We start from the raw sequence: 24,390 nt of genomic DNA on the forward strand, positions 1-24,390 counted from the left end.
CATTAGCAAGCTGGGAGTCAGAGCCAAGAAGTTCCTGTAGAGAAGGGACAAAGGCTACTTTACTTAGCCCTCCTCTGTTTTACTATGAGTTGCTAAACGTCAGAGACTGCAGCTTCTGGCCTCAGAGGACAGGCAGGTCAGCTACCGCAGCAAAGTGACTTAGACTTAAGATAGGTAAACGTTTTATTATTAAACAGCAACTCTAAAAATCTCACAAGACCAAGTCTTGCCCCTGCCAACATTCTTCCTCCCTTGACTACCCTCAAGAAAGAACCAGAAAGAAGAATCTCTGGGGCTAGCACCCGGCAAAAAGCATTTTTATCCTGGTAAATACACATAAATGTTAACATCTTAACAATAAAAATACAATTAAATAGTACCAAATACATTCATACTTGTATGTTACCAATCTCCAGAACCCCTTTCCTCCTCTAGGACTTAAAGATCTATGTCCACTAAGCAGTAACTCTGTTTCCCCTTGATGGTAGGCAAACAGCTGCTATTTACTTTATGTCCATTGATATGACTGTTCTGTGCACTTCATTTTAGTGAGATTATGTGTTCATAACTTCAATCATCACATGTATGTTGAATGCCTCACATATGTATCTCTAGCCCAGATGTCTCTACTGGAAGATTCAGAGTCACTGGAAGGTCTAGCTACTGACTCCAATATACCACACTAAAAGAAAAAAAGAAAATTTCCCTACCAAAACCTCCTCGGTCCCTGTGTCCTGTATCCAAAAGAATGCCACTGCCCTCTAACCTGCCTTTCTAGTATAATTTTACCTTATGTTTTATAATTTTGCCATCTCTCCCTTAGGGACAACTTTTTTCACACTCATTCCTAGTTCTTCACGTGGCCTTCTAACTTAGACTTGTGTGACATAAGTAATCTATAATTCTCAGCCTTTCAGAAAATCCCGATAGGCTTTACACACATTAATTCCTAATTCACTGGATTCCTACAACTCTTAGGATCGCCCTTCTAGCCCATCCATTCATTTGCAACATCTGACTACCTGCAGAACCACTCTACCAGGGACACCTTGTGGCCACAGTAGACTGGGACTAAGGAAAGTGACCTTTATTATCCTTCCTGGCCTCAATTTCAGTCTTCCTAGACTTGGTCTTAGCAGGAGCCCCTCCCATCCTACCTCCATTCTCTGGGGACTCTGACTCTTGGTGCAAACCTAGGGTCCTCCTAGTTTTTTCCTGCTGCCCCTTTAAGCCTCTAGCTTAGCTCCATTAATTTGTGACACCTGCTGACCCACAGAAGGACTCTCTACTAGGGAACCCCACAGCCTAACTAGGATCAAGAATGGGCAGCAGCAAGAACAGAACATCAGCCCAACAAAGATGAGACCAAATATCTAAGCCAAGAAACACTTCAAATAACTCCAGATGCCTAGATTACAGCACATAATAATAGTAATAATAATGCAGCTATTAATGGCCAAGACAATCTGCCTTCTCAAGAGAACAGCAACCCTATTGCAGTAGGCCCTGAGAAAAGCAGTTTAGGTGAAGCACAGGACTTCAAAAATAGTTATTATAAATACCTTAAGGACCATAAAAAGAATAAATTTAAATGTTTTAATGAAGCTTTGAGAACATAAAGAATTGAATGAAATGACAGGGGGAGGAACACCTCAAAACAGGAAAGTAGAATTTAAGAGAGAAATAGAATCACTAAAGAAAACCCAAACTGAAGTAAAACTAAAAATGAAAAACTCAAGATGTCTAACAAAAACCTCAGAGGTAAGCCTCAACAACAAATTAAAATACATGGAAGAGAGAATTTCAGGTCTTGGCAAGAAGTTAGAAGAAATGGAAGCTTAGTTAAAATGTTAATTCCAAAAGCAAATGAGAAGTTAGGAGAAATGAAAGCTTGGGTAAAGAACTTGTTAATTCTAAAAGAAATTGTCAGTTAGAGAAAATACTAAATCTAAAAATAAATCCAGGTACAAAACAACTCCGTGGTTGATATATGAGGAAACAATTTCTGCAGCTTATCAGAGCTCCATAGTTAGGACTTGCTCAACTCTGCTCCAAGATTCTGTGTGTGACTGTAAAATAGTATGCTGCCTCTCACAATTATATGTAGAACTGTAGACTAGTAAGTGTTCACTGAAAAACAGCACTAGCCATAGCCTGGAATGGGATCAGAAATCTTCCGTGGAAACAAACAAAAATAGCTGATCATTCCTTGCCTTAGTTTTCCCAAAATTGTCACATGGTAACTCAGGTTTGTGTCGGCTTGACACAACCTAGGGTCATCTGGGAAGAAAAAAATCTCAATTGAGAGAATGCCCCTATCAAGTTGGCCCGGAGACAAGCCTGTGGTCATTTCCTTGATTAGTGATTGATGTAGGAAGACCCAGCCCACTGGGTTGGTACACCGCAGAGCAGTTGGTTCTGGGTTGTATTAGAAAGCAAACTGAGCAAGTCAGTAAGTAGTGTTTCTCCTTGTCTTCTGTTTCATTTCCTGCCTAGAGTTCCCTTTCATGATAGATTATCACTGTAAACTGAAACAAGCCCTTTCCAAGTTTCTTCTGGTTATGCTGTTTATCACATCAATAAAAGCAAACCAGGACAGTTATAGTGGCTGGAGGAGAATTAAGATACAAAGTGCAGGGAAAAAGGTCAGCAGGGCGGGGGCTTGGAAAAAAGAAAGGTCCTGATTCCTGGATAAACATAATGGTCATTACCAGCCTTCATCATATCTCTTGAAATGATAGGCATTTGGTAAGATTGTCATTATACTTGCCAGGGTGGGATCTCCAGTACATCAATACCACAGGACACATAGTTGTCTTTACTTTCCCAGTGGTTTGCCTGAAATGGTAAGATAGTTTAGAAGTCTTGGTGCATTAACATGTAACCTTTGCTTCCTGGAAAGATTCCTTGGTGAGACTTTGCTACACAGGACCTCTGATGATTTCTAGTTTTAACGCCATGCTGTCTGTGAAGCCAAGGAGAGCCTGGCAGGGAACTTCATTATAATGTACATCCTTTTTATTTCCTGCCTCAACTTTTTCCCCTTCACTTGCTTTTATGAGACTGTACAACTCACCTTGCATTAGCATATAAACTATCTGTTCAAATTTCTGTTCCTAGGCAAAGGCACTTTTCCATGGAAACATAGCAGTTACTTTCCCAACCAAATCATTATTACATATCCCTGTAGAAGATTCCAAATTATTGGCTTTCTGGCATGGTGCCTATGAAATGTTCTTGGAAAAACTGTTAAACTCAAATCTAATCAAACTTTTAGACTTCATTTGGAGGGTGATACTACTTAAACATAACACTGGAAAACAACAGATAAGTCAATATACAGCCTTCTTTAAATTAACCTCCCCCCCCCCCCCCCTCAGATTCTTCAAGTCCATGCCATATGTTAAAACTATATAGAAGGAATTTTGGGGGAGATTTTCCAGATTAACCTCCAAATGGAATCCTCAGAACCTGGCTGCATCATAGATGAACATTCCATTAAAATCTTTAGACCATTAGAAAAATTTTAAAATGACTTAGAGAGACTGGTAAGATGGCTCAGAAGGTAGGGGAGCTTGCCACCATGCCTGAGAACCTAAGTTGGATTTCTGGAAGCTACACTGTGGGGAGAAAAAAAAAACTGACTTCCTCGGGTTGTCCTCCTCACATGCACTATGGCATAAGTGCCATGCAAACGCACAGATAAATGTAGTTTTTAGTGACTTGTATATTAGTTGTGGTTACTAATAGAATAATTGCTAAGTTTCTGTGATGTGATAGTATATAATTCTACAAAAGACTGTCTTTATTAGGTGGTTCATACTGAAGGGTTTGAGCAATCATTGTGCTGTATCTTCTATATACTCTCAAACAATATGTATATCTGTGTGTTTGTGAAAAGAAAAAGAATTCACATTTTGTAAAAATATTGGCATTATTGAATATAATTTGAAGGCTTTTATAGTTCCAGTCTGTTGATACCTAAGTGCTTAAAACTTTTCATAGCCAAAAGTAAGAAGACAAATACCATGGGAAAAGTGGGTCAAAATTAGGATATACTCCTGTTTGAAGAAATGTGTTAATCATCTTCTTTTCTTCAGCCAGTTTCATGTTAGAAGCCAATATGTGATCAGATGCTAATTTATGTACCTCAAAGTGGATATTCAAACTCAAATTACTATCCTCTCCAGATCATTTTACCTTTCCTATCTCTGGCAATTAACAAGGTAGGGGGAAAATCAGTATCATTTCTGTACATACAAACTCTTGTTGGCAGAATAATCAGCAAGTAGTTCAGAGAGTTATTTCTCATAAAAAGCTGTGTTCAGTTGCAGAAGTTGGAGGCAGTGACACTCTTCAGAGAAATTATTCTTTAGAGATAGATTTCAGTTGATGGTGCAGCCTCTTAGTGGCAGACATGGATTAAGTAATATTCTAAAATGCACTTATTTCAGACTTCTGATGTCAGCCCTACATTTTTACTTAATGTGGAAAACTTCCCCAACTTGGTTTGTTAACTTCTTAATTTTGACATTGTTTTCTATCATTTGCCTGGCCTCAATCCCCAAGATTCCTCCAGGCAAATATATTCCTGCTTTGTCACTGAACATTTGACTGACCAATCTGTATTCTTTCCCTATTACACTTGGAAAGTATGCTTATGTTACAGTTATGAAACCAATCTGGCTACCTATGCTCTGAACTCCAAAAGGATCTTCTCCAAGTAGAGTTGTTTCTGTTTGTCTTGGGAGCAGCTTCTCTCATGGCTGATAAGTGCTTAAAGTTCACAAATGTTCATTCTTCCCATGTATAATAAAAGTAACCTTGTAATCAAAGGCTGAGCTCATGGCAAGCAGCCCTCAAATCTTAGTAGCTTATAAAAAACAAAATAGATATTGAGTAGTCTCATGTCAGGAGAAGCAGCTATGGACCAATTTAGAGTTGTCTCATTTACCTCTGATACTCTCCACCAATGGCTACCCAACTGAGACTCAACTCATGAAGGATGGCAGGAGTGCCAGTGGCAAGCAGAAACAAAATCCTTGGATCACATCAAGGTCTTAGCTCAAAACTGACATGCTATCACTTCTGCTTACATTCCACGGGCCAGAGCCCACCATCAATGAGGTAAGCAAATATTCTCCATCTTGGCGAATCTTGCAGAGGGCAAGGAGAGAAAGAACTGCAGGCAAATATACCTTAGCTTTCCTTGAGCTTGGTGTGTACTTGCAATTAAGTTCTGGCTAAGAGAATGTAGGAAGATGTGATATACAAAGGCCTCTTGCCCTTGCTGGTCTAAGACCTGTCTTTCCCCTGCATGCCAGCTAGGGACATGGTAGAACTACAAATACTGATGGTATGGCTATCCTGCCAACCCCACCTTTGGCCTGTTACAAGTATCTTATTCATACTCCTGGAGTTTTACATTTCAGTTACAGTGCCTTAGAACCATCATTAATTTATAATTCATTCAGCAAATATTCGCTAGGGGTCTTTGTGCCATGGATCATACTTGGCCTTAGAGAAGTGACAATAATCAAAACCTTACTTGTCTGTTCTCTATCTTAAATAACAAATCTTGACATGAATAAATTGTATAGAACTAAATCTATAGTAATGTAAGAAAAACTGGACACACAATGTACAAGATCTTGGACTGTAACAATTCTAACTTCCTGTGTGTGACAGTATACTATGATTTCACAAGATGTGGCTGCAGATAAATAGGTGAAAGGTCCACAGGACCTCTGTAGTCTCACATCTACCTGCATGTAAATATATAAGCTCTTTAAGCAAAAAACAGAAACTCGGGTTCTTGGTTTCATGCTTATGCCCTAGAATTAAGTTAGAAGACTAAAAAATCAAGAAGGACATTGATGATAACTTGAACTGGTAACAACCCAACCTCAGCCATGCAAATGACAACAATGCCCTGACATAGCAGAGTAGTTATTTACATAAATCAAGCAGAGAAATGCCAGGTAAGAATACTTAGCCTGAACCATGAAGCAAGAGTAATACAAAGTACTTTTCTCTTTAAATAAACATCCATATAATTTATCACCCAGCCAGAGACACTTGAAAATAATCACATTGAAACATCCTGTGTAATGAATTATGTTGGCCACTCTACCTTTAATACATTGTGTTGTTCTTTGTTATAGCAACCCAGCTCTTCTGACTAGTACAGAGGTCAGTGACTGTTTTGTAAGCTGAGGTAAGATATACAAGTGTGGGTAACAAATAATTCCCAAACCTTAGCTACTTAAATATACCCAAATGTTTATTTCTTGCTAATGCAAAAGATAATAAGGTATTTGTATGCCCCTTCTGTCTATTCAACTCATTTAGATTATAACATTCCTGGGTTGTTAGAGACTAGAAACAAAAAACAAAGGGGGGCATGATTTTATGGGCCAATCCACTGGCTTCAACAAGACAATCATTCATCTTGTTTTCCTTCAGGTAACAGTTCACAGTAGTCCAGAGCAAGTTAAAGTGCCTCATGAGGTTATCTGGGCATCAATGTTGGCTTTTCCTCAGCAGTCTATGGCATCCACAATTCAATGAGACTCATTTGCACTTTATGACCTCTAGAACTCTACGATACTAAATTATGATGTTTTAAGTCACAGACCTATGGCAATTTATTGCATCCACCAACTAGAATTAATAATCAAACTCTATGTGAACAGACTGGTTTCTTTCCATTAGAATATAAACTGAGCTAAGGGCCAGGCTGCCTTGGAAAGACTTCAGTGTTGTGACACAAACCCACTGGGGCAGGATAGTAAAGTAAGGATGAAATGTGAACATGCAGACTGTTATTTCCAGAGGCAGTGAGTAGGGGCTAGTGTAACTATTGATTTCCTACAAAGTATTGAAGGCTCCAATGAGAAGGCTGGTTAAATCAACCTCATTGTGACTGTAACTAACAATTGAGTTACTAGGAAGCCCTTAAAAAGAATGCAAAAAGATATGTGTGTTTTCACAAAAAGCGAGTCACTATATAAATGCAAATGTGGTAATGTCATGTATGCTAAGATTCCTTTTGTTAGAAAATCAAAACCATATGTTTAGTAAGGAAAGTGCCCATTTGGAGGCATGGTGCTGAGTAGCAGTTAAGAACAGTGCCACGCTGCTGCTTTGACTTCCCCTACATGTTGCCCTAGTGACGCTATGGCTGTTTCAGGAACTAAGAGATGTTCTTGTTTGAACAAATTCCTAGAAGCATAAATGGGCAGATTATTAACTTAGCTCCTTCCAAAAAATTACATACTACTTGAGTTTAAAGTGGTTGTATTCTAACAAGAAAGAAAGGAAATGCTCTAGCTCTGGTTGGCTTCCTAAGAATCTCAGGCAAAGAGCAGAGCTTGACTATGCTGTTTCTTCTCTGCCATAGCCACCATCTTACTTTCATTAAACCTTTCATCCTTGGCTAATCAATGTAGAACTTGGTCTAACCTTATAATCAGCATGTGATCCCTTCCCTCCATGCCCAGCCTACCTACAACATTGTAGTTATGGAACTGGGTGAAAGAATACTGTTAGGAGGGTGAGAGGTAAGTTAAAGGTCCCCATGTAGGCCCCATAGTAAATGGTATGAAGCTCCTTAGTCATTGAGACCTTGCTCTGTGAAAAAGTTGAGACATGATATCTGTCCACTGTCCTGTGCTCCTGACTAACTGATGAGACATAATAGAGACTGGAATAAACTCCAGGGTACATCCTAATTTCTCCTAACTGCATCAGCCATGATGGGACAGTCAACTTCAAGTTAAGTTGCAGATTTGTGAGGACAGAAAAGACTCAGAACATGCCCTCAAAAGTTCACCAGTGTTAACTAGTGTTCTAGTCTGTTTTCTGTAGGTAATTGATGCTGTGTGCATTATAATGCAGTTTATTTGGCCCGTAATTTTAGCAGCTGAATCGTTCTAAACAGCATTGTGCCAGGGTTCTACTGAGTATTATTTGGCTGCATCACAGCATGGCAGAGAACCTGGAAGGGAATCAGCCATGTATAGAAGGAATGAAGTGCTTTGGGAATATGAGGTTAGCACTGGCTTTCTAACAACCTGTTTTTTAGAGCTTTACTAGCTTCAGGAGATCAGTATTAGGCCCTTTCCAGGGGTGATGGCCATTACAACTTAACCACTTTCCACTAGACTGTCTCTTCGGTTTCTACCACCTTAACACCACCACTTTGGGAATGGGGGTTCTGGAACACAAAAAATGTTGTGGGGGTGCAGGGGTGGTGTCTCAAGTTATTTCCAAGCTGTAAGAGCTAGTTCCCAGGGGAAAAAAAAACAAAGTAGATCGTTTCCAGGGTTTTAGATGTGGGAGGAGGTAAGTGTGGAGCTCAGTAATGATGCAACTTTTCCCATAAAAGTCGTTTTCAAAATTCTTGTTGTAGGATGGAAATGGCAGACTTACAGGAAGAAACTTCCAGAGTGTAACCAATCAGATTCCAAGAAGGAGGGGGAAAGCTACTCTTAAGTACTTGGGCAGAGGAAATCTAATGAATACTGAGAAATCAGCACCAGAGAAAGGAAAGTAACAAATGTTATGGCTAGGAAGAGGACTCAGTCAGTAAACTGTTTGCCTTGCAAGCATGAGAACCTGAGTTTGATCCCAGAACCCACATTAAAAAACAAAGGCTAAGACTGTGTTTATAGTAGTATGTGCTTCTGATCCCAGTACTATGCACGCTGTCAAGCAGATCCCTAGGAACTGCTGACCAACTAGTCTAACTTACTTGGTGTGTTTCGAGCTAGCCTGAGAACTTGTCTCAATAGAAGATGGACAACATTTAAGAATGATACCCAAGATCGACATTTTTCCAAAAAAACAACAACAAAAGGAAAAAAGACATACTATTTTCAAGGAAACTAAAGCTAAATTTGAGACTTCTGTTTACTATAAAAAAGAAGCAAATTAAAAGATAACTGAAACCAACTGAAATTAAAAATAGTAAGCTTTAAATCTAAAACAATACACAATTATGCATTAAAAGAATTCCTGTTAAAATGAACTACTGGGCTGGATTAAACAATACTATATGCCATTTCCAAGTGGCACATCCAACAGATTAGAAAGCACAGAAACACTGAAAGTAAAAGGATGGAAAGAGATAAGCCATGCGGCAATGATCAGAAAAAAGTGAGTCTATTAATGTCAGAGAAGAGACTAAATAAGCAAAAGGCATCACTAGAAAGGTTTTCCTCCATAAAGTTTCAATGAGCCAGTTCTGTATGGCATCAGTAAAGTGAAATCCTCAGTAAAGGACTAACTCAACAAACTACCACTCATTAGTAACAATGATATATGTGTGGTACATTACAAAGTTAACCTAATGACTTCATGTAGGTGACCACACCCAGTGTCTGCAGAACAATGTTCTTTTTCAATGATGTAAGCTTCATTAAAGCAATGCATGCTGGGCCTAAAGCAAGTCTCCGCACAATTTTAAGGACAACAAATACAGACTGTTTTCTGAATACAATGAAATAACAAAACTATACCTACGACACCCATATGTTAGTGTGTCTAAAAATAAAACTCCTAACCCCTCACGGAATGTCTGCTATAATTTCCTCCTTTGCATCTCTCACTTAGACTATTTGTATTTTTCTGGGTTTCTTGTTCAATCACCCCAAAAGTTTATCAATTTTCCCACACTTGAGTGCCAGTCTTGACTTTGCTGATCTCTGAAATTTGTGATTTCTTTCTTTGTCATTAATGTTTACTCTCCTCTTCATAGCTTTCAGCTTTTGAAAAATAGACTGACCATTAGTCAATCAAAGAGAAATGTTTATGTAGTATTTTTTTTGAAGTTCCAAGGCAGTATTATTAGAGTTTGAAAGAAAAATTACAGGAAAGGTGAGCTGAAAGTCTTGGCAGCTGACAATGAGTAGAAGAGAGGAAGAGAGCTAGCCATGCCTATTGAGTTAGTGCCTAAGAAAGCAGGCAGGTTTAGCAATGGATGTCACAAGGCAGATAGCTGCATGGCAGAAATGGAGGCGCTTTGGGGAAAAAATAAGACCAATGTCAGGGCAGTATTCCTGGACTTTTGACCAGTGTGCAAAAAAGGAAGATGGAAAAGGGAAAGTTACTCAGAGGTGAGCATGCAGTGCTACACAACAGAAGCTCTGGAAGCAGCTGTCTGGTATTTTCAACAGAAAATGCAGGCTTCACTGGAGTGGTGGTACAGACCAAAAATCCCCAGCACTTAGGAAGCAGAGGCAGGATTGCAAGTTTGAGGCCAATCTCATATACAGAGCAAGTTCCAAACCTGTTAAGCATACATAGTGAGAGCTATTTCAAAACAACAGAAACAAAACAAGGATGGAGATGGCTCAGTGTGTCATAGTGCATGCTGCCAAGCCTGATGCCCTGAGTCCAATTCCCAGGACATCCATATGTGTGTGGGTTAGGGCACATGTGGAAGCCAAAAGACAATTAGTAGTAGTCAGGTTGTTAGGCTTGGCAACAAGCTCCTGGGCTCACTGAGCACTTCTGCTGCCCCTTTTCTCTAGTCCTTAAATAACTGTGTTAGTGGGTTCCCCATCCCCATTTACAGATGAGAAAATTGCAGGCAGGACTTAAAACAAACTCATAACCATTGCATTGACTGGAATATTGTCCTAAGTTTAGATCTGAGACCAGAAGAACTGTGTCTGCTCTCCTCAGAGTCCCTGACAACCCCAGGATCTCCCCTTATCGTTTTAGATTTTAATGGGTACTTATTAAAAACAGCCATGATTAAGATGGTGAGACCTTGGCATTCACCAACTCTTTTTGTATAATCTCTAGCATATCTGCAAATAACCAAGTTTTTTTTAAAAAAAATTATCACCATAATTTACTACAATAAGGGCCAAAAAGAAGGAAGGATGGAACATGGGAAGCAAAATGTGCATAGCATGAGTGTCTAGGTTGCTTAAGGCTGCCTCAAGCTGGAGGTTTTTCTTGATGAACCCCTCTCTCAAAAACAAAGCATGCTTGCTCAGAACAATAGATTGCTTATTTAAAGCAAGATTACCACTGAGAAAACAGATCCAAAAGTTTGGTTTCCTTACCTGTTTTCTCATTTTATCTGTATGGCAATGGACCATGAGAAATTTTTTTGAGTTTCAGTTAAGAATTGTTTTCTTGCCTCAGGATCTTGAAATTCCAAAATGCTTGGATAAGAACCACTACTTGGCCAGCCTTTCTTGATACACCCTCATTTACACTACCCTCACGTCAGGCACTCTTTCTTGGTCTGCAGTTATACTGACTTTTCTAATTTCATTACAACTTATGAGCTCACTATTATCCTGAGAAGAGACAGGTAAATACATCAACAAGGCCATCTGGGATCATTTGTTTGTTTTTTTTTTAAGATAGGATTCCTCTGTGTAGCTCTGTCCTGAAACTATGTAAATCAGACTGGTCTCAAACACTCAGAGATCTGTGTGATTGATTAATTGATTATACATCAACTAAGCCATCTTAGAATAAGCATCAACAAGGGCATCTGGGAATAAGCAAAGTCATTTACTTATTTATCATTGGTTTTTTGAGATAGGGTTTCTCTGTGTAGCCCATCTGGGAATAAGCAAAGTCTATATTTATTTATTATTACTTTGTTTTTCTGAGACAGGGTTTCTCTGTGTAGCCCTGGCTATCCTAAAACTGTCTGTAGATCGGGCTGGCCTCAAACACTCAAGAGATCTGCCCGCCTATGCCTCCCTATGCTGGGATTAAAGGTGTATTCCCTCTACCACCCAGCAAGACTTCTTTAAATCCAGGTTTCCTGGTAGGAGAAATCCTACTTTCAGCCACCTCATTTTTGTTGCCTGTTTACATGGGTTTCACTGCTAAGCACAACCAACACTACTCATGGCTTGAGAAGCAATGTTGAATCTAAATGAGAAGTTTCTCAACAGTCATGTAAAGACTGGAATCTTTCGACATGCCCTTAAATGGTTAATCTAGTTGGGCCAGTGGCAGGGACCTGGTTAGGGAACCAATTACCTCCAGGAAGGAGGGTTCACTTTCAGAGTAAGGTGCTCCCCTTTCCAGAATTCCTGCCTCCTAGTGTAATCCCAAGCAAGCTACCACGAGATTCAGTTGTATCTGCCTGCCTTTGCTGAGGCCTTCTTGTCTTTTCTGAGGTGGGACTCAGATCTACCTGCTTCCACCTCTTGAGTTGGGCTAGATGAGATTTTTATAAGTTTACCTTACTTTTACATTCTTTAGAAGTTTGTATCTGAGGGCTTCACTAATTCTAGAAAATTCCCAACTCAGTTCCCCTTACTCCTGCCATAGTTCTCCTTCTGAACTATGATTAAATGTTTAAAAAAAAAAAAAAAAAAAAAAAAGAAGAAGAAGAAAAAAGAAAGAAAATAAAAGAAAACCTCAATCCACTGAAAAACAAATCTCAGTGGAACTTCCCATACACCTACATTTTCCCATTTTGAAGCTGCATTCTAGGCAAGTTCTTCAGGCATCTTTCAGTTGAGTAAATGTTTTCTCATGTGTTCTGTTGCCAAGTGCTTAAGTATTTGTATAAATAAATATATTACAGTCACTATGGAAAACCTACTGGGTATGTTTCTTTTTGTTGGATTTCACTTATATTGTCTTTCCCCAATACAAACAATATGTTTATCCTTGCTTGCAGATTACTGCTCATAAAAATTATTTATGGGAGCTGGATGTAAAGACACACATTTAACCTCAGAACTTTGGAAGGAAGAGGCAGATTGTGATTTTTGAGGCTAACCTGGGATAAAGTGACTTTGCTACAAAAGGGAAAAAAAAAGGGTGTGTGTGTCTCTGTGTGTGTAGTGTTACTTGAGATTAAATTGAGCTAGTTCTCTCCTGTTTGTGTCTACCATGTCTCAGGCTGCTGTTACTTAGACCTGAGTAAAACCAGGGATAGTCTCACTTTTTCTTGTACCACTGTGCCTATTATCAAGGTCTCTCTAAACTCAGGGAAAGAGTTAGCTCTGATTTATTTTGCTATAAGCAGTTTAGGAACCCAACTTTAATTAACTTCTCAAAGGTCTCCTATTCATCACTATGGTGGGACTGGCTCTGAATTTCTTACCCAGAGAGCATTAGTAGTCCACAGAATAGGCTGCATTTTTATCTTACTATAGATCCCATTTTTAAAAGACTTATATTATTTTTTTCTGAGAGAGATCTCATTAAAGCCAGAGGCACTGAAAATTCTTGAAGCTGGAGTTATGGAAGGTTGTGAACCTCCCTAGTGAGTGCTAAGATTAAATCAAGAAGGTGGAGTACTCATGTATGGTATTGGTGCTCCTATAAAGGAGGCTCAAGAAAGACCCCTTGATCTATGTAAGTCCCTTTCCCAAGAAATGGATTCTAAACAGATGTAAACAAGGGTGCCCCATTATTACACTTGTCTCTCTCCAGAATTGAGAAATAATTATTTTAAAAATTATTCCCTTTACAATTAGTTACAGCAGCCAAATGAACTAGACCGGATACTATGTACCTTTGAAAAGTACATTTTCAATGGGAAACTGACCCAAATATCATAGCCTACCTTTACCAAGAACAGAATGTGTTTTTTTTTTTTTTTTTACATTGAGGTTTTTTATCTCAGATTTTAAACTTTATCCTATTAACACTTGTCTATGACATCTTCCGTGCATGTATGACTTTATAAACATCTTGACCCTATTCCTAGATAAAACCGTTTTAGGCCACAGATATTCCAGATTCCAGTTCACTTTTTACTGTGCCAATTTTCCCTTATGTTGCAAACTTTAAAAAAATGTATTTTGATTCACTTACAGGTTAAGGTTTTTACTTTTTGTTTTCTTCTTGTATATCATTTACTAGTAAAGGCAAGGATGATCACTAATCACATATCCACAGATTGGTCCAAGCAGGCTTAGCCACAATAAATTCATTGAATCTGCAACATGGTGTCCATTATGGGACAACTAGAAACCAGGAGACCCATACACATCTGAGTTAAGCTGATTATAATTTATCTCACCCTAGATATAATACTCAAGGCCAAGCCAAAAGGCCACTAGCCTATTTATGTCTTGTCCTGAATAGAAGTAGGTTGTAGTAGTTGTCCCCAGCACCCAGTACACTGGGTAATCAAGATACCAATCTAAAAGGAGGCTAAAGAAATGTCTTAGTAGTTAAAAGAGTGTGCACTGCTTTCAAATGCAAACTTGGTCCCCAGCATCTATATCAGGTAGCTTACTTAACAACTACCTAGAACTCTAGCTCCAGCTGCTGCTTCTAGCTTCCTCAGACACAAATTCATAAGCACATAGCCCTACACATATACATAATTAAAAAGCAGTACTAAAACATGACCACAGAGCTAGAGATGTACCTCACTGGTAGAAATTCATTTTGTTTGATCCACAGTACCACAGAACTCACAATCTTTTCTGCAAGGTGGCCAGCCTCAACATTTTTACTTGTGTCATCCCTGAAACTAAGTACTGCCATAGATCCAGTTGGAGCTTACATTGGGGAACAGGAGTGTGAAAGGAATGGGACTCAAGCCACTAGCTGGTTTATAAGGCACATGGAAACCTCAGGTAACAGGACTGTCTAATAAGCCAGAAGTGGTCTTTCTTTAGCAAATGCAACCCCTTTCCTCAGTGGCTACTGAGAATGGATAGTCTACAGTCTTTCTGCTCACTACAAAACAGCCACTCTGGAGGATTCCTGAACCATACCATTCTGTTGTCTTTATTCAGGATGTTCTATTTCCTACTCCTCAGAAAAACAAACAAACAAACAAACAAAAACAATATTCACACTGATTTTCCTGGTTGGATATGGTTAATTTTCTCTGAACACTTAGGTGTGTATTGGGGTGACTTTGCTCATAGTCTTAACTAATTCCTGCTCCTACCTTCCCTACCTAGGGCCCAGGACAGTGGTTTGTACTTAGCAGATTCTCCAAATAAATCTACAGATAGGGTCAAATTGGTCAGTGTCTCATGCAGTAGAACAGAACAAGTGTGGACATTCTATTGTAGAATTGAGTGGTAAAAATATATTCTCCCTTTCTTCACCTCAAGTATCAATACCTACTGGTGGGAATTTGGAGACAGAGACAAAATACTCTCTAGTATTCCCAGAGGAAGATGTGGGAATTATTTAATGAGATTGGAGCCTTCAGAGATGGACATGGCTAATGATTGTCTTTTGTAATGATTGTAGGTCCTGAAGTCAGAGAACAAACTGAGTGTTCACCTGGTTCTGATAACCTGTCCAAGTAATATGGGTGGAGCTCAACTCAGAAGAATCTTTTACTATTGAAATACCTAGTCTTTACTGCTACAGTTACTAATGTTTTGTATTGTGTTCCTAATGAATTGTATGGTGACCGATCACTCACATAGTCTGCCCACCCTAACAAATAATCCAGACTTATATCATGATCAGATTGCTTACCTATGGTCTCTTCAAAATTCATCTGTTTTCCCCTCAGATAAGTATGGTCTAACTGCTGGTGAATCCCAAGATACTAGTTTAGTAGATGAGTCTTCACAGATAAGACAGAAACTTCTCTGGCTTAGATCCTGTACAACTTACAAGGAAAGATATAACACACAAATGGATCTCTGTATTTGTACATCTAAAATAAGTCACAGCCTATTTACATTTGAGGCATTTATTGTCCCCCCCCCACCCCCTTGCCATAACTATTCAGACTTTATGGCAAAGCGAGTTTTGAACATACTCATATTTTACAAGACAATATACACATGTATGTAGTACATAAAATTTTTATAATACTTTCTGACACAAACACTTAATATTGTTTTTAAAACATGAATTTCTTAATTACTGGTACTTATTTAGCTCTTGTAATAAAATGCCTTCCTTTGAAACATTTTTTTTTTTTTAATCCATAGGATTCCCTGAATTTTTTCTGTAAGGTGCAAATTCATGTTGAAGATGTGTTCTATTATTTAACTGAAGATACTGAAATCCTTTCCATTCTCACAGTATATGTGAATGCCATCTTCCAGGTTTTAACTTATCATATACATTACCTATTAAGGGGGTTCATTTGAAACTCTAAAGTCTTACCAGTTCAATTAGTATAATAGTATATTCCAACTAATATGCATTTTAAAGTAATGATGCCACAGATTTGACTATGCCTTTTCTTTTCCTAGGACATCTAAATTGTTTCAGAAGTTGTGGTCTTCCTACCACAAAACATTATTGTGAAGTCTATAATTCATGACCTACTAATAAACTGATACTCCCTGAAACCATCCTCTCCCTGAATTTGCCTGTTGGAGGCCCTTCTTGAATCATTTTTCCACTGACCAAATTATAGAGTACAAAATTATACCGACTTTCTACATTCTTATTCACTTACTTATTCAAATAGGATCTTTGTAGTAGTGAATGATTTTCTGAGGACCTTTAGTTTTTTGTCCAGACATTTTTTAAATGTTCCATCACTTTGAAAGGTTTTATATAGTTGTATTTTATATTCCTAAAGGGCTCAACTATTGTGACACTAGAACTGTTCTTGCTATGACTGAATCACATAGAATTGCTCATGATCACTTAGAATTCTTTCACTCACACTATGAAAATTCTAAGCCATGACAAAGGACCTTAGAAATTCTTAAATTCGTAAAGATTTTCTTCTATTTGATTTCTTTCAGCCTTGGCAGGCTCTGCCTCCCACATAGGCATCTGCATCCTGGTCCCATCTAGAACATTCCCTTCCTCATAGTAGATCCTCTTCTGGAATGTGCCACTATGATTTTCCATATTTGCCATATTTAAAGATTCCTCTCCTGTATGGATTCTTTTGTGCTTGGTAAGGTTTGATCTGATATTAAATGCCTTCCCACAATCATTACATCGATATGGCTTTTTTCCAGTGTGGATCCTTTTGTGTTGGTCAAGGACAGATCTGTAATTGAACGATTTCCCACATTCACAATTATAGGGCTGCTTTCCACGGTGGACACTTTTATGATTGATAAGACTTGAGTGTGAAATGTATGCCTTTTCACATTCATCACATCCATAGGGTTTTTCCCCTGTATGGATCCTTTTATGTACTGTGAGGCCTGAACTGTTCCTGAATGCCTTCCCACACCAATCACATACATAAGGTTTTTCCCCTGTGTGGATCCTCTTGTGTTGGGAAAGAAGTGAGCTGTAGCTAAATGATTTCCCACATTCAACACACTTGAAGGGTTTTTCCCCAAGATGAACTCTCTTATGGCTTATAAGAGTTCTGCTTGAGAAAAATGCTTTCCCGCATTCATCACATGTATAGGGCGTCTTGCCAGGGTGTGTGCTTTTATGGTTAATAAGGCTTGAATGTGAGATGTAGGCTTTTCCACATATGTCACACTCATAGGGCTTCTCCCCAGTATGTATTCTTTTATGCACTTTAAGGCTTGAGTTGTTTCTGAAGACCTTCTCACACCTGTCACATTCAAAGGGTTTCTCTCTGGTATGAACTCTTTTGTGTTGAGAAAGGAGTGAGGTGTAGTTAAAAGATTTCTCACACACATCGCATTTATAGGGCTTTTCTCCAAGATGAATTTTTTTGTGGTTTAGAAGGGTTCTGTATGTGATGAAGGCTTTCTCACACTCATCACACTTAAAGGGCTTTTCCCCAGGGTGTACACTTTTATGATTTATAAGGCTTGAGAGTGAGATATAGGCTTTTCCACATTCTTCACATTTGTAAGGTCTCTCTCCGGTATGAATCCGTTTATGTACTTTAAGGCCTGAATTGTTTCTGAAGGCTTTTCCACACTCATCACACCCAAAGGGTTTCTCCCTTGTATGAATCCTTTTATGTTGTTCAAGGGCAGAACTGTAGTTGAAAGATTTTTCACAATAGCTGCATTTATAGGGCTTCTCCCCCATGTGGATTCCTTTGTGATTTTTAAGGCTTGAGCGTGAGATATAGGCCTTCCCGCATACATCACACTTATATGGTTTTTCCCCAGTATGGAGCCTCCGATGGACTTTGAGACCTGAATTGTTCCTGAACGTTTTGCCACACACATCACATACATAAGGTCTCTCTCCAGTATGAATGGTCTTATGCTGAAGAAGAAGTGAATTATAACTAAAGGACTTGCCACAGTCTTTACATTCATGGGCTTTCTTTCCAGGATGAATGCTTTTATGGACTGCAAGGCCTGAACTATAGCTGAATGCTTTGCCACAGATATCACACTTGTAAGGTTTCTCTCCTGTGTGGATCCTTTTATGCACTATAAGGCCTGAGCTGTTCCTGAAGGCTTTCCCACATTCATCACATTCATAAGGTTTCTCACCAGTGTGGATGACTTTATGCTGAATAAGGAGAGAGCTATAATTAAAAGATTTCTCACACTCATCACATTTATAAGGTTTATCACCAAAGTGGATGCTTTTATGATTTAGAAGTGTTCTGCAAGTAATGAATGCCTTCCCACATTCATCACATTCATAGGGTTTCTCACCTGTATGGATCCTTTTGTGGACCCTCAGGCCAGAACTGTTACTGAAGGTTTTCCCACAAATATCACATTCATAGGGCTTCTCCCCTGTGTGGATCCTTTTGTGGACTCTCAAACCAGAACTGTTTCTGAAGGCCTTTCCACACTCACCACATTCATAGGGCTTCTCTCCAGTGTGGATCCTTTTATGCTGGTCAAGAACAGAACTGTAATTGAAGGATTTCCCACATTCATCACATTTGCAGTTCTTCTCCCCAGAATGGGTGCTTTTATGATTTATAAGGCTAGAGTAGGACATGTAGGCTTTGCCACACTCATCACACTTATAGGGCTTCTCCCCAGTATGGATGCGCTTATGGACTCGAAGGCTGGAGCTGCTCCGAAAAGTTCCCCTACAGTCGTCACACTCATAGCGCTTTTCTCCAGTGTGCATAATTTTATGTTGAACAAGACGAGAATTATATTTGAAGGATTTTCCACACTCATCACACTTATGTGATTTCTTATCAGCAGTAGAATTCTGCTGTGGAGTAGGGTGTAAGCTTCCATTAATGTTTTCTATGTGTTCACCTTGTTCAGTACTTTTTGGTTCTGTGGGGATAGTCTGATGCATGGTATTTGTACTTGAGTACAAAATTTTCTCAGATGTCTCACCATCCTGCTCTATTTTTATATTTGCTGTATACTTAGGTCTGTCAATCTTTTCTCCGATGCTACTTTTGTCTTCCTTCATTATTTTCCATTTTGGCCTTTCCAACTGCTTCTCTACCCAATCACAAGTGTCAGTGATCTTAGATTTCTGCATATGATGCTTATGAAAATTTCCCACATTTGGGCACTGAGAGTCTGCATTTGAATTATTTTCATTCATTTTAGCTGAGTCCTCATCCTCCATGCTTGTCTTCAAATGTGACACTAGACCAAGAAAATGAAAATGACATGTTTATTTAGAAAAAAACCTGAATGAGTAACAATAACAAATAACAAAATTAACTTATCCATTTGACAGGTATTTGCTTTTTAATATGTGGCAGGTACCATTTAAAAAATAATCTTTAACTATTTTTGAGTGTTTTGCTTGCATGGAGGAATGTGCACCATGTACATGTCTGGTGCCCAGTGACTTCAGAAGAAGTAGTCAGATCCCCTTCCAGCCCCACAGGCACTATTTTAATTATTGGGGCTATGATGGGGGACATTAGTAAGATTTCAATACCTTTAGAACTACTGTTAAAACTAGAGTCCAGATTGTTTATTGTCCAAAGAGCTTTTCCTTTCTGCATTAACCTAGCATGAAGGTACAATAAAAAGGGGTTCAACTGATGCACAAAACCATAGCCAATATCAATCAGTTTCAATGTCACCTAAGAGAAAAACAAGAAAAAAGAAGTCTCTGAAAAACAGATAACAGAAAAAAAGTTGGAACAACAAAGACATTCATTTTTCTTTGAAAAGTTACACATAATCAGGAGAGAGCAGGAAAAACTGAAGAAGATAAATCAGTACCCTAAAAGAAAAATCATGCAGGTAGTTGTAGTTATAAGATTATGAGAATAGTGTCCAAGAAATGAGAAAGAAAGAAATCTAAAGCTACTATACATTAATTTGGCCTTCTTAATTTTTCTGGGTAAAGATAACACTCTTTGGAAAGTGGCTAATCATAGAAGAACTTATATGGTAGAAACATGCTTCAGCCTGCCAAAAAATAAAGTTTTCATTCCTATTTATGAATAAATTAGTCATATAGAATGTCAAAGCTAACAAACAGCAAAGTGTAATGGCTCAATCTTGTTATTCTTGCACTTTTGAGGCTGAGGCAGGAAGGTTACTGCATGCTCTAGGCCAGCCTGAACTATGGCATAAGATCTTTGTCTCAAGGATGGTAAAACAAAGATGGCAACACCTCAAGCCACTGAGCAGAGTAGTTGGCCCTCCATAGCTGCAGGTTCTGCCTCTACAGATTCAGCCAACCATGGACCAAAAATATTCAGAAAAACAAAGTTACATTTATGAACATATACAGCTTTTAATTTTTATCATTATTCTCTAAATAATACAATATAATAAAGATACTACTTTTAGGCACTGTGAGTAATTTGAAAATACTTTAAAGTATACAGGATGATGTATAAAGGTCATATGTAAATACTGTGATTTTAAATAAGGAACTGGAACATCTGTAATAGACTTTGCTATATGTGAAATAATGAAACTAATCTCACACAGAGACCAGAAAATGACTAGAATACCGACTAGGTTCAAATACCTACTTATATGATCTTTCAGATAGCTATTTAACTTCTTTGTACAGCAGTTTATTCACCTGTAAAATGAAAATAATAGTGTCACTGTGAATATTGGATGATGGCCATCTAAAATCAGTAAGAACAATACTTGTCCCTTGGTCAGGGTAAATATTATTACTATTTGTTTTATTATTTATTTTTGTATTAAAAGTTAAGCTACTGATGAGGGTTAAAATGGAGGGGTTTTGAAAAAAGCACATGATTCAAAACAAAAAAACAAAACAAACAAACAAACAAAAACTTCCCAAAGCAGACTTTAATACCCAAGCAGGGATTCTGTTCTCCTGAAGGCACTTTACATGACTGGTAACCTATCAATACTCCTTTTCTGACATACTGACTTCTAAGATACTGTTCAACTTATTTCAAGAAAATGAAGCATTTATAATCATATAAAATGTGATCCTTCCCTCCTGTCCTACATAACATTTCAGGACATTATTGTGAAATTATGTGAATCTTACTTAGAAAGCTATATATGTAACTATGTGAAGAAAAAATGGTCAATAAAAGTAAAATACATACTTTAGAGTTAACAGGTGTAAAGAATCATACTATCCAACCTTTTTTCATTGGAATAAAGACTTCCTATAGGAATAGAAAATTCTAGAAATTTAGGAGACCATTTAGAGGGTGAGGAATCACCCAGCAAATATTAAATCAAAAGTTGGTTCATCTGAGGAAACAGTATATAAAATTAAGTCCCAAGTATAAGGTTACTGAAGACTGGCAGACCAGACAAGTTCCCTGACGCCCTGTCTGGGGAGAGCAGCCCACAATACAAAACATGGAACTGTAAGTGGGCTAGTGCGGTTCCAGAAGCTTTAGCAGCAGCATACCTTATCTATACTCTGCCATTTTACATACAACAGATTTTCCATCCATTTACTTTTCAATTTTAGCCCTTCCATCTCAACTTCATCAGAAGAAAAAAATGTTAAGGTTCCTACAGCCATAAAAACCAATTTCCTAAAATAAAAAGTTGCTAGGGAAGAAAAAGAGATGTGAGCAACTACTAGCTGTAGTGACTATTAACATATGCTATAATTAAAAATGTGCCTTTATAATTTAAATGTGTTACTGGCATATAAATAGACACATCCAGAAATTATTTCAACTACACACAAAAACTGAAGATGAGGATGGTATTACTAGGGAAAACACAGTTTTTGAAAATAGTGTAACAAATATAAAGCCATCTGGGGAATTAAAAAGATAAAATTAGATCTTTTATATCACACAAAGGATAAACACCAAATGGAACAGAGCTCTAAATATAAAGAAGCTCAAAATAATATAACAGACACTAGAATAACAAATACTAGAAGAAAATATGAATTAATGACTCTATGACCTGGGTGTAAAGAAAGCTTCCTAACCATAACCAAGATGCAATACAAGACTGATGTTTTAACTACCTTCAAGTACTTTTATAATAAAAATAGCAGACATTTCTACCCCAACTCCCAAAAGAAAATGGCAGAAATACTGTCAGAACTGTGATGAGAGGTGAGGGAGAAAGGCTGTACTCTCCATCTTCCAGCTTTTCAACTGCAGTAGAGAAAGGGCTGGCAACATAACAGCTATTTCATGTTGGACACCCTGGTTTTTCAGGAACATCTTGTTGCTGACTCTTGGAAGTCACTTTTCTAGGCCCTTTCCCCAGATATTACTATGGAATCTGCAAAATCTAGCAGAAAGAAATTAGAGCATTCTCCAAAGTCTGTTTTGTGGTGAGCCAATACTGGGCAGGAGTGCTGGGTATATAACAAACATGATGAACAAAGCCACAGGTCACCTTCAGGCCCTAAGGTTGTATGACAAAGTGGATCTATCCAACGCTTGTTTGGCTCACCAAGAGCTACTGGTATTCCAAGCTAAGCATTGAGTGGCATAAAATCTTCCTTTTCTACTACCTCAGTAATAGAAAACTGCTTTGTGACAATGTGTTGGAACTTGCTTTTGGTGGAGAACTACAGGATGAACAAAGTACAGATTATATGCAATTGGTGAAAGCTGATTCTGTTGCATAAACCCTGACAATTCCTCTGAAAACTGGAGGTATAACTACATGAACAGGTAGCTCTCATCTCTCACCTTAAAGAGAACGTTGTAGTAGCAGGATCACCAGCTCTAATGGTTATTGGGACAAAACTGGAATACACTCAAAAGAGAAATCTAGCAAATCCAGTTTCTGTGTGCCTGGAACGACCAGGCAATTTGGCCCTTAAGCCTAAAGGTCTTATTATCCTGATCTTTAAAGCTGACATACTTGTTCTACAACAGGCTATTACATTTGAATCCCTCAAGACCACTCTGATTTCCAAGCACCTGCTAGTTTATCAAAGATCAGCCCTTAAAGAAAATAAATTATATTCCAGGGGTTAAAGTAAATCAAATTTTAGCATCCTAGCTGTTCTTTTTAGTGAATGTCTTCTTGGAAGCAAAGCTGGCTCTGGTCATCATGTTCATTATATACCCAGCACCCCTCGCAGTACTGGCTCATCCCCAAAACAGACTTTGGAGAATACTCAAATTTCTTTCTGCCAGACTTTGCAGATTCCATAGAAATATCTGGGAAAAGGTCCTAGAAAAGTGACTTCCAAGAGTCATTAACAAGATGTTCCTGGAAAACCAGGGGAAGATAACCATTAGTCCAACAATGTAGATACTGAAAACCTAGAAAATCTCAAGTGCTTGAATTACAATCTTGGAGGCCATGAAACTACTGTCCATTCCAAGAACAATCAGGATTGGCCTGTCTAGAACCATCAGGACCATACAAAATGCAATGTGCCTTGGATGAACTTTCAGAAAGAAGGAAAGAAGAAAACAGAGAGGGAGAGGAAAGGGAAAGAGGAGGAGAAAAAAAATTGGTGGTGGTGGGGTGCTGAGAAGTAAGCTCTGTATAGATTGGCTTCTAAAGAAAGAAGGACAGGATAATAATGAAAGGCTTGTAGAACCTAAACCTGAGACTGAAACAGAGTCCCTGAATGTGTGGCTGTTCTTCCTCAAAAGCTAACAAGACAAGCTAAGGCACCAATCGCAATGGGTCATATCCAAATTGCTGATTCCTTCCAAGTCATAAGGATCAGTTCTCTATCAGAGAACTAGGTTTTCTGAAAAGAAAGATGTCCCAAAGAAATGCCTACTACTGGAAATCAAGCAGGCAAAGAAAAAATTTAAGAGCCCAATGGCCACTTCCTGTTGTCTCTTTTAACACAGTTAATCTGGGGATTACTAGAAAAGGCGGAAAGAAACTTCAGTTAACAGTGACTATTTTGAAAGAAAGTCTAGAAACATTTCTTAATTCACTCTCTAAAAGAAGATAACTTCCTAGATTGGTTAGCCTCCCATTATGCAGTCTCATCCTGTGTGCAGCCTAAAGTTGGTAGAGACTGTTCATCAGCAAATTCCTCTCAGAAGAGAAGGAACAGACTACTAGAGTGAAGCAGCTTTTCTGCAGACCGTCACACATCTTTGAGTTCAGTGACTGTGACTTGACAATACAATCATGGTATATTCTAAGAACTTAGTTCCTTTCCTTTCTAATTTTAAACTAGGGAAGAAAAACATCCAGTGATATTTTG

The 24,390-nt window shown here is 38.3% G+C and overlaps 1 protein-coding gene across 4 annotated transcripts in view; it reads right to left on the reverse strand.

The window, feature by feature from the left end:
• Positions 1 to 290: 290 nt before the first annotated feature.
• Positions 291 to 24,390, reverse strand: part of Zfp62 (ZFP62 zinc finger protein) — a 33,965-nt gene continuing 9,865 nt past the window's right edge. For 3 of the 4 annotated variants that reach the window (XM_034507305.2, XM_076936956.1, XM_034507303.2), the window contains exons 2-3: positions 20,765 to 20,817; positions 291 to 19,409 (exon numbers count right to left, since the gene is read on the reverse strand). In XM_034507305.2, coding sequence (XP_034363196.1) covers positions 16,636 to 19,409; position 20,765 — 2,775 coding nt within the window. In that variant the 5' untranslated portion in view covers positions 20,766 to 20,817 and the 3' untranslated portion in view covers positions 291 to 16,635. The remainder of the gene's footprint in view (positions 19,410 to 20,764; positions 20,818 to 24,390) is intronic. The other variant, XM_034507304.2, reaches the window with a different exon arrangement.

Source organism: Arvicanthis niloticus, chromosome 6, assembly GCF_011762505.2.
Source record: "Arvicanthis niloticus isolate mArvNil1 chromosome 6, mArvNil1.pat.X, whole genome shotgun sequence".
NCBI lineage: Eukaryota > Metazoa > Chordata > Mammalia > Rodentia > Muridae > Arvicanthis > Arvicanthis niloticus.